The sequence below is a fragment of the Cynocephalus volans genome, chromosome 10, assembly GCF_027409185.1.
Source record: "Cynocephalus volans isolate mCynVol1 chromosome 10, mCynVol1.pri, whole genome shotgun sequence".
NCBI classification, from domain to species: domain Eukaryota; kingdom Metazoa; phylum Chordata; class Mammalia; order Dermoptera; family Cynocephalidae; genus Cynocephalus; species Cynocephalus volans.
Genome location: NC_084469.1, coordinates 6,404,637 through 6,415,949, shown reverse-complemented (window position 1 = coordinate 6,415,949; position 11,313 = coordinate 6,404,637). Strand labels below are relative to the sequence as shown.

The 11,313-nt window shown below is 54.9% G+C and overlaps 1 protein-coding gene across 1 annotated transcript; it reads right to left on the bottom strand.

Annotated features, from left to right (window-relative positions):
* Positions 1 to 669: 669 nt before the first annotated feature.
* On the bottom strand, positions 670 to 10,549 carry TBX21 (T-box transcription factor 21). The gene is made up of 6 exons (XM_063108894.1): positions 10,059 to 10,549; positions 2,887 to 3,041; positions 2,463 to 2,584; positions 1,690 to 1,848; positions 1,500 to 1,561; positions 670 to 1,282 (listed from the first exon to the last, which is right to left on the bottom strand). Exons 1-6 carry the CDS (start codon positions 10,547 to 10,549, stop codon positions 670 to 672), a joined length of 1,602 nt encoding a protein of 533 aa, XP_062964964.1.
* Positions 10,550 to 11,313: the final 764 nt, after the last annotated feature.

Sequence of the window (11,313 nt, the reverse complement as noted above, 5' to 3'; positions counted from 1 at the left end):
TCCAGGCACCACTCTCTGTACAATAAATAGCTTGCCCCATTCAAAAAAAGAAGAAAGCACGTGCACACAGGGCCACCAGAAACAAGACCTTGCTTCTGGAGATGGGCACTGTCTCCCCCTTTCCAGCCTACTGCTGAGTCTGGGACCCCACTGTGTCGGCTGCTCAAAGTCACCTGAGTCCTCTCCCTGACACTGGCTGGCTGATTGGTATAATAAAATCCCTGTATATTAATTTTCAGATCAGGGATTAACACACACGCAAACAAAAATGTTGAAGGTCACTCTAAAAAGGAAGAGAGCCGAGTCTCCACTTCTGACCCTCCCCACCTGACCCCACCCGCCTCTCCAGAAGCGAAGAAACTCCTTTGTGTCTAAGACCTTCTTGTGCCTGTTTTCTGTTCTCAGGTTGGGAACCAACAGCCAGAAGCAGCACCAGGTAAATAACTGTAGTTGGGGCAGATGAAGGGGTCGGGGACACTCCTTACGTTTCACCATGGGCCAGGAAGCAGCAAGTAGACCCCAGAATCCTTCTTGGTCCCTACTTCCCCAACCAGCTACTATATGGAGAAGGGACAGAGGGAGCTGGTTCTTCTCAGTCCCGTCTTCTGAGTTAATTGGTGTCCTCCAACCGAACAGCACTGTTTCTGTTCCTTTTACCACGCAGTCTGCTCAGTTGGGAAAATAATTATAAAACTGGCCTTCGGCTTCTTTATCAAAAGGAGACGGGGCCCCGGCAGGGGAGGAGCTGTCACCACTGGAAGGATAGGGGGACACACGTCTCCTCTTAGAGTCTCCTTCCCCCAGTCCTGAGTCACCAGACTCTGGCCGGATGGGGGTGATCTCAGTCCACACCAAGGGGGAGCCCTGATCCTCTGGCCCCCTTCCCTCTGAGGATCCAGGTTCCATGGACAGAGTCCGCATGGGGCGGAACCAGCTGGCTGGGCCCAACTTGGGAGGGTACTGGGGGGCCACAGGCCAGCCAGCTCCAGGTGCCAGGACCTCCTGGCCTCGGTAGTAGGACATGCTGGGCCCAGGAGCAGAGGGAAGGAATGCAGGCTTCATGCCGACTGCTCGGAATTCGGCCTCAAAGCTGTGGTCGCGGGGAGCCCCCAGCCAGTAAGGCTGGGGAACCACATCCTTGGCCTGGCTAGGAAGGTCGGGGTAGAAACGGCTGGGAACAGGATACTGGTTGGGGAGGAGAGGAGAGTAGTGGTCTCCCCCAAGCAACTGACAGTTGGGTCCAGGTGGGGAGGGGACACTGGTGTCAACAGATGCATACATGCTAAAAAAAAAATAGGAGGCAAGAAAACAGGGGTCACAAGCAGAACTGGTCACCTGTGAGCCCACCTGTTGCATGTCTGACCCTTTTCTGACCCTCTGCTCATCTCCCACCCTCCAGCACCCTCCCACCCTCTCCAGGGAGAGGACGTCCTGAGCACAGATCTGGAGTCCCCAGTGTCAGGACAGACCAAAGGTGAGTGGAACCCACTGGCACTTACGACTCAAAGTTCTCCCGGAATCCTTTGGCAAAGGGGTTATTGTCAATTTTCAGCTGAGTAATCTAGAGAGAGGGGAAATAGAGTCACCTGAGTCTTGAGTCTGGAGCTCAGGAACTTCCAAAATGCCTCCCAAGGAAGACCGTGGGCCCCCCTCTGGCCCTCCTCCCTGCGTGGCCTGGGCAGCCCTCACCTCAGCATTCTGGTAGGCAGTCACGGCAATAAACTGGGTTTCTTGGAAGGTAAAGATGTGCGTGTTGGAAGCACTGCAGGCCCCCTCTGGTTCCCCATCATTCACCTCGACAATGTGCAGCCGGGGCTGGTACTTATGGAGGGACTGGAGCACAATCATCTGCAGTGAGACGGTCGTGGGGATGGGGCAGAGGGAGTTCTAAGGGTTCCCCCACCCCCACCAACAGCTGGCCCTACGGTGAGGCTAGAAAGGACCCTGAGGTCGTCCTGTCCATTCCACTGCCCTGCCACCATGTAACATCTCCCAGGTCTTCCTTCTCCCGTACCCAGCTTCTTTGGGGCACCAATTTTAGCCTCTCACCCCCTTTCCTACTCCCAGATGTCCATTGTGCCCAAGGTATAAGCCAAAACAGGGCTTTTTAGGGACAAGTGAATTTTCAGCAGAATTGCTTAACCTGGAGAAACTCTGCATACATCCCTAGGGTCACAGGAACCAACTGCATGCCCATCATGGTGCACAAGTTACAGCAGCCTGGGATTCAGTGAAGGAGTCCCCAGGTTAGCTCGGTCCCTGTCGGCCTGAATGTGACCCCTGTCTGAGATTCTACTTCCTCCCATCTCCCCTTCCTCCCAAGGTGGGAGGGAAAGAATCAAAGTTGAGAGAGGAAGGAAAGTGACTCTGACAGAACAGAATCGGCCCTGCAGGACCTCCTGTGGCCTTGGGAGGGTCTCAGACTCAGGGGGCAGGGCTACCTCATGGGGAGGAGGTCCTACCTGGGTCACATTGTTGGAGGCCCCCTTGTTGTTTGTGAGCTTTAGTTTCCCAAACGAAACTTCCTGGCGCATCCAGTGGGCTCCAGTGTTGGGGGAATCTGGGTGGACGTACAGGCGGTTTCCTGCAGACAGTTAACCTCTTTGGCATGCAGCTCCTGGGACAGACCCCTGGGGATGTGGGGCTTTGCCTGTTCTGAGGGGGACGTGAAGAAGGATGCAGGGGGAGGACCAGACGGGGCAGGGCAGGGAGGCGGGGGTGGGGGGGCAGAGGACTGAGCAGAGGACAGGCTAGAGCAAAGCGGACAAGAGACGATGAACAAAACGCAGGGAGAGGCGGGACGGGATGGGGGTAGGGGCCTGGGGGACCCACTAGGGGGCGCCTGTCGTGGAGAACAGGAGTGCCGGCCGCTCGCAGCGCACGTACCTGGCATGCTGACCTCCGCCTTGCCACACTGCACCCACTTGCCGCTCTGATACCGCCAGTGGTGCTGGTCCACCAAGACCACGTCCACAAACATCCTGTAGTGGCTGGTGGGCTCCAGCCCGGCCACGGTAAATGACAGGAACGGGAACATCCTCCTGGGGGGAACAGAGAGCCCCGGCAGCCATGAGCCCGCGCGCACACAGGCGTCAGTGGCCGCTGGAGCTGCTCCATAACCCGCGCACGAGAGCAACTGCGAAATGGTCAGGAAGTCTGCCAGCCAGCTGCGAAACACAGCCACAATTATCAATTAAATTATATAAACTTACAATCAAGTACGTTACATTACAAACTAAGGTCATAAATACTCAAAAATAAGCGCTCCCCGATTATTTGACTACATTTTACTATTTTCTATGCTCTTGAGGTTTTTTTTTTTTTTAATGCCTATTGCATCTAACGTGGAGATACTAGAATGGTGACCTGTGCATCTCTTCTAACCCCGTGTTCGGTGGAGTCATGTTGGTAGTTGGAAAGCAGCCACTGTGGGAGTATTTACACCACAGGAATCAGCAAACACTAGATATAGTCAGGGTTTTTAAGTGTTTTTCTTTCAGAGAGTCAGTTGTAGACACTTACCTGCAAACCACCGTCTCTGACCTTAGTTTGCTCCCTAGGAGGGGCAAAGGCACAAGCCAGCCCTCCACAGGCAATTCCTAGTAGGTCCTCAGGCCTCAGGCCTCAGTCCCCAGAGCCCTGGTTTGGTCTCAGTCCCCCTCCATCCTCTCCACTGTGGCTGTCACAGAGCTAGCACACTCCTATCCCCAAGGCACCCACCCACAGGCCCTCCCCGCACCATCGTCCTGCGCCTGACATCTGTAGTATGGCCTGCCCCAGGCCTGGGCCTTCAGAGAAGTAGCTAACATCCTAGGTGGACAAAGAACTCCCATCCACCTTAAAGAAGGCTCTACTGAACACAGTCCTGGTACCCAGGAAGCAGAGGAAACTAGGGGGTGGGATGTCCCATTGTCCCCCATTGTGCCAGAGTAATAGATTCAGAAAAAGAAGCCCTCTCCTACCACGACCATCTCCACCACTCGCACCATCACTACCCCTATCATTGCTATTACAACCACCACCTCCACCATCACCAGCACTATCACCACCGGCAGCAGCACTGCTACAGCCACCACCTCCACTATTACCACCACCATCACTTCAACCACCACCACTGCCATTACCACCATCACTACAGCCACCACCTCCACTATCACCATCACTACAACTACCACTTCCATTATCACCACCACCATCACTACCATCATAGCAACCACCGCCTCTACCACCACCACTGCCATCACTATCACCACCACCATTACAATCACCACCACTACAAATACGACCTCCACTATCACCACCACCAGCACCACCATCATGGCAACCACCACCTCCACCATCACTGCCACCATCACCACCATCATGGCAGCCACCACGTCCACTATCACCACCACCACCATTACAATCACCACCACTACAAACACGACCTCCACTATCACCACCACCATCACTACCATCATGGCAACCACCACCTCTGCCATCACACTGCCATCATTACAACCATCACCTCCACCATCATCATTCATTACAATTACGCCTCCACCATTACAGCCACCATTACCACCAGCACTCTAACCACTGTCTCCACCATCACCAGCACTATCCCCCCATCACTGCAACCACCACCTCCACCAGCACCAGTGCCATCACCAGCTCCAATGGCTTAGCCGTTCTCTTCTAAGCCGAGAAGGAAGAGCAGAGCGTCAGAACGGCAGGATGAAACTCTCATCAGAATTACTTGTTTTCACACACTTCTCCCTTCCTCCCATGAGAAGCCCTGAAGAAAGGCAGTGGACCGTGAGTCAGGAAACTTGAGGGAGGGAGAGTTCCAGGGGCCTAAGAACACTTTTGGGTGGGGCCTAGTCCCCAGAAGGCCCCAGAACCACACTCCTAACAACCTTGGGAAGGTCTCCCAGAAGGGTGTTGTCACATTCCTGTCTTCCCCATACTCTCCTGAGCTGAGAACTAGAGACTTACTGGGCTGGCCAGTTAGCTCAGTTGTTTAAAGCGTGGTGTTATAACACCAAGGTCAAGGGTTTGGATCCCCTTAACGGCCAGCCATCAAAAAAAAGAGAGACCAGGGGCCGGCCCGTGGCTCACTTGGGAGACCAGGGGCCGGCCTGTGGCTCACTTGGGAGAGCGTGGTGCTGACAACACCAAGTCAAGGGTGAAGATCCCTTTACCGGTCATCTTTTTAAAAAAAGAAAGAGAGAGAGAGAGATTTACTGGGCCCATGACCTTGGATAAGTTAATTCCCAAACCAAACCTGTTTCTTCACCTGTAAATGGAGAGACTAACTCCTGTCCATCTTTCCTCTGAAAGCTGTTTAGTAGATCAAAAATGTGAAGTTCAGCTCATCTGCCCTCCCATCCCACCTCCATCCTATCTTCTCCCAGGCACAGAGTTGTCAAAGCCCTCTGGCTGAAGGAACCTGAACAGGTCAGGTCTCTGTCTCCAGTCCCTGGATCCCAGGGACTCGGCAGGCCAGCTGACTTGAGAAATCAGAGGTTAGGGATTAGGCCTTGAACGATTGAGGGGAGAGGATATTTTCAACCCATTTCTATCAGCTGTCTCTACAACAGTAGTCAAATGTTTCCTATATTGTAACCGGTACCTAGCCAAACTCGTAGGAATAAAGGAATGGAAAGAAACATATTGGGCCTCTACTTATACACCAGCCAGTTCATCAAACCAGTCCTTTGAGATATAGGATGTTACTTCCAATTTTATACTTGAGGAAACTGAGGCTCAAAGAGGTTAGGTGACAGACCCTTCGTAGGAGAGCAGAGCCAGGATCTCCCACCCGCAGAGCACATGCTGTGGTCTCCATCCCTCCATCCTGCTTTTCTCACTCATAGAGGGACACGGAGGAGACACAGGAAGAGGATGGGGAACGGAAAAGGAGAAGGGAGTTCTCAGCTTCACTCTAAAAGTCTAGAATCACCACCAGCTGGTATCCCAAAATAGCCCCTGATTTACATGACACTTTGCTACAAGAGTGGAGATAGGTCTGGCACCAAACTGAGCCCCCCCCCCCCGAAAACCACTCTCCATCCCACCCTCAGGGGACAGGGTCCAAGACCCCGAAGTCCTCTGCTGCCCCTAAGGACCAACCTGCCTTGAGCTGATTCGCAGGGTCATCGTACCCTCCCAGATCCTGAGCACCTGGCGTGTTCTCCGCTTCACCATAATGAAGTGCAAATTAAAATAACAAAGAGAAGCCAGCCACCAAAAAGATTAAAAAATTAAAATAATAAAATAAAATAAACTAACAAGGAGATAGCATTTTTGTCAGTCATGTTGGCAAAATGTTTAAAAATTATTAACATCCACTGCTGATGAAGTTGTGGAAAAATGGGTCCTCCCATAGATGATTGGTGGGGTGTACACTGGTACCACCTTTTAGCTGGGTATTCCGGCAACGCATTGTACCCCCCAAAATGCAGGATGTGCCCGGGCATCAGGGGATCTCCTCCACCTCCCAACCTCAGACCAACTCAATAGAAATCAGACAGCCATCGTCACACAGAAATCAAAGCTGTTTTCACCTGCCCCAAGAGAAATGAAGCCAGTCAGCCCTGAGAGAAAGCAGGCTTAAGCTTGGGGAAAAAAAAAAAAAAAATTTTTTTAAGATCTAAAAAGTTCTCAGAGTGGACAAGGGAAAAAAAATCATGGCTTCGAGGCTAACGAGGACTGTGTGGGACTGGAATTGTTGTTTTACCCACCCCAAACTTCACATACACAAATACAAATGCAAATTGAGATCCTTAACAACAGAGATACCCAAAGTTACCTTAATTATAATAATTAACCAATCACACCCAGAAAAGTGGGGATTGCCAGCAATTAATACACACCCACACACCCACAGAGACATGGGCCTCTCTCTTCCTCTACTTAGAATGTCTACCATCAACTATTATACACTCACCAACACACTCACAACACACACACGCAGTCGCACAAGAAACCCCCGCACAAGTCTGCATGGCGCACCATCGGGCTGCCCAGAGTCTCCATAAACACACAAACTTAGACATCACAGTCTCCTATGGGGCCAATCCATCATTTTGTTCTTACTTCCCCTCTCCCAGGCCCATTTGAGCTGCCTTGATCAGTTTCTGGACCACGAGCCACCCCCTGCTCCTCACCCCATTTCTACGCACAGGGGAGAGTGCACCTATTGCTGGTCTGCACCAAGGGAGGGTTTCAGGGTGGGTGGGAGAGGAAGGATCTGGGACGGAGTGAGTCAGCCCATGGCAAAGGGCTGTAGGGCTGTGGGTGGGCCTCGGGTGGAAAAATTTTCCAAAAAGGAAGAAAGCTGTGGGTGATGTGGTGGTGACTGGTGGGTCACTAGAACCCACGGAGGGACAGGCCAGCCCACGAAAGCAGGAACACAGAAAGGAGGCTGTTCTCTCAGCCCAAAAGCCTGCAGTGAGAGGAAATGGCCACCGACTTCCAGAAGATACAAGGGAGATTCGGGGCTGGTGGCACTAAACTGGTGTGTGTCCTCTGTCCTCTCTAGCCCAGCATGGGGCCCCAGATCCAAGGGGAGGCATCCAAGGAAAAGGTGAGGAGCCACTGTCCACTTCCAACAGGAACACTACATTGCCCAAAGTAGCCCATTAGGACAGATCAAAAAGTGTGAGGGTTGTGAAACACACAGACACACACATTTACAAAACAATCAGGGAAACTTGGTGATATTTAAGAACTTCTTTTCAGGTTCGCCAAAGGTATTGTGTTTATTTTTTAAAAGCCATTTTTAGAGGTGCATAAAGAAATATTTAAGGATGAAATAACATCTAGGACTTACTAATTACTCACTATATTATTAACATAGCTGCAGACAGGAGTGAGGATAAAGAAGAAATAAGATTGGACCCCTGCTGACAACTGCTGAAGCGGGTGATGGGTGGATGGAAATCTGTTACATTTTTCTGTCCACTTTTGTAGATAGTGGAGTTTTTCATAATAATAAAACGAAAGGTAGGTGTATGGATCCAAGAGGAAGACAACAAACCTTGTCCGGTGAGAATTATTCCGTAGGAACATACAGTAAAGGAGGCCATCGGAGTAGAGATGGCCACACACACTTAAAGAATGGTCCCCTGAAATACTGCCTTAAGCAGCCTGCGGGCAGATAGCGCGGGCCGGGGCCCTCAAGTTCTGACTCATGCTCCATCCACACAGCCCTCCAGACTGGAGGGGCAGAGGCCTGGCAGCAGGCTGTGGGGAGATCCCAGCCCGGCCCCAGGGTGGGAAGGCCTCCTGAACACACAGCAGAGTGGAGGGTTCGGAGCCCCCATTTCTGGCCTGCTCTGTGATGGAGTGCAAGCCACCAGCTCCTCCTGCACCTCAATGTCCTCAGCTGTAAAATGGGAGACTGCTTGGCCTGCCTAACGCACAGTGAAATAATGGAAGTGAAAGCACTCTGAATGCATCGAGGCCTTTGGACAGCGTAGGCGGCTGTTTTTACTGATGGCTGTGGGGGGCTGGAGAAAGAAACCCAGGCAGATGCCATATGGGCTCTGGTGTCAGCTCTTCCAGCAATGGGTATTCTGTTTAACCCCAGAAGAGTCTGTTGCTGTCTCTGGGCCTGTCTGTGCAGTGAGGGGTTAGGTAGGATCTTCTGGGTCCCTTCCAATTCCGACACACAGGAACCAGAAGACTAGGCTGTGCCTGGGTACACCCAGAGAGGGACTAGGGTTGGGGGGAGCAAAGAGGAATGATCAGAAGGCTTAGGAGATAGAGGCTGACCCATAAGAGAACATGCCTGGGTTCATCCCAGGGAAAGAGGAACAGCTCAGCATCTTGAAGCCAGTTGTGGTTGGTGGACAGGTCCCTCGATCCCAGGCTACCCCAAAGAAATTGTCTGAAGGAAAGAATCCAGCAATGCCCAGATTGATACCAAGCCTTGGGCTCAGCATAGCCTCCCCCCTCCACCCTGAAGTCCCATACTTGGTATTGGCTCTTCAACACCTCCCCAAACTCAGAGCTAACATCCCGGGCCCACAATGACACAGCCCTTCCACGCAGAGGCCTTCCCTGGTCCCCTGCCCACACAGACCCCCAGTAGGAAGGTGGGTGCACACTCACACACAAGACACAGGCAGGACCCACTCAGGGTATTGCTTACTAAACAAATACCACACGAGTTGCAGGTTTCTCTTTCTTTCCTCACTCAGGAGGCTCTATGCGGAAGCAACAACCTCAGCCCCAAACCCTACCCCTCCTGCACCAGGCTAAGGGGACCCAGAGCCATGGAGCCATGGGGCTCCCCCTCCCAACTTCCCCCAGGCTGGACCAGTGAATATCTGAACAGGGGTGTGGTTTTCAGGGAAAGGGCCTCAAAGGGTGCAGTGTGGGGCTGGAGGCCAACTCTCCTGCTCAGGCTAGTGGGCATCTGTGCCTGGAAGGGATTTGTGCCCCCCTCCCCAAAACACACACACACCCCAGACATATGATCTCAAAGTAAGACCGGAAAGGAAACTTGGCAACTGCTTCTCCATGTCACCAAATCCCAGCCTACCTCCCCCCCCACCCCACCCCACCACCAAAGCTGACCTGAGCACAGCAGCAGCAAAGGGGCTGAGGGAGGTGGGCACAGGGAGCCCGGGAGATAAAGGGCCGGGTGATCCCCCCACATGATGCAAGATGCTGCCCTCCCCTCCAGTCTCAGCACGCAGGGGCTAAGAGGCGCCTTGCTCTGTCAGATCCAGAACGCACGCTGCCCACTGTGACCCCCACTCGGGCAGGGAGCGGGGCAGGGCACACACAACTCTAGGTGAAGCCATAGGCTCACTCCCCCTAAACCAAGGTCACTTCTCAGCGCGTCCACACTCATCCACCTCCCTTTCGAGTTTCCCCAGGCATCGAACCCTCCAGAGCTTTCCCTATCCTCACTGTAACCACTCCCCTGCCTCCTAAAGCTCAAGCCAGAACGGTGAGGGACACGGAGACACTAGCCATGTTTAGCCAGAAAAAGGAAAAGGGTCCTCTCCCGGGGCGAGGGCGCCGAGCTCGCGCTCCTGCCGCTCGGCGCGCGCCACACTCACCGGCCCTGCTTGGTGATGATCATCTCCGTCTGGTGCTGATTAAACTTGGACCACAACAGGTGGTTGTTGAGCGCGACTCTCAGCTTCCCGGACACCTCCAGCCCCGCGGGCAGCGCATAGTCCTCGCGCGGCCCCGGGTACAGCCCGGCGCGCGGGTCCGGGGCCGCGTAGCCATCCCCGGGCTGGTAGCCCTCGGCGCCCGCAGGCGGCGGGAAGGGCTCGCCCGCCCCGGGGAAGCCAGCCGCCTGGGGCCGCGGCGGGTAGGCGTAGGTTCCAAGGAAGCGGCCCGGCGGGGCGGGCACCAGGGTGCCCCCGGCGTAGGGCGCCCCCAGGCTGCCGCCCCCGCGACGGTCGGCCGAGTCCTGCGCGCCTGGCTCCGGGTAGAAGTAGCGGTGCTGCGGGTCGGCGCCGGGCGCCCGGCCCTCGTCGCTCGCCGGCATCGGCTCGGTGCCCGTCAGCATGTCTCCGCAGCCGGGCTCCACGATGCCCATCCGGGGCGGGCTGGGCACCTTCCCGCAGCCGTCGAAGACCCGCCCCTCTCCGCGCGGGGACAGGCTAGAGAGTCGCGTGGGCTGGGGCGGGCGGGGGACGGAGGTCCCGGGGGCGGGTGATCGGCCCCACCGGAGCCCGGGCTCGGACGCCTGGCTCCTGCGCCCGCGTTTGGCGGGCGCGCGGCAGTTCCAGTGCTCCCTCCCCAGCGGGCCGCTGTCACTAGCGTCGCGGCGCCTTTGCTGTGGCTTTATGAAGCTCGCCGGGTCCCCCCACCCCGCCACCTCGGCCCCGCCCCGCCTCACCCCGCCCCCTCGTGGCTAATACTCGACAAGTTCTAGCTGTTGGCCGGGACTGGAGGGTCCCGCACGGTGGAGACAAGCGAGTCCCCGCGCGCCTTGGAGTTTGAGTTTAAAGACCCTGCCTTCTGAGAGAGTCGACCCCCCCACACCGCAACGGGCCGCCGTTTCTCTCCCCGGGGCCCTCGGGGAAATTCCACCCCTCCTTGAAGGCACAGCTCAAAGGCCCTCCCCTACAAAAAGCCTTCGATTATGGCCCAGATGGGACTCTCTGGGCCTTCTCGGAGCACTCGCAGGCTCGGAGCCGCTTCGACTATGAATAGATCTTTATCTATGCCTGCCGTGTGCCCAGGCTCTGTGCTAAGTGGCGTCGCCTGAAGAGTTTGCCCTCTTTCTCACGGCCAGAGGCCCACGCGGGCTGTGTCGGATGCATCTCCTACCTCCAGCCCCAGGGCAGACCTGGAAGC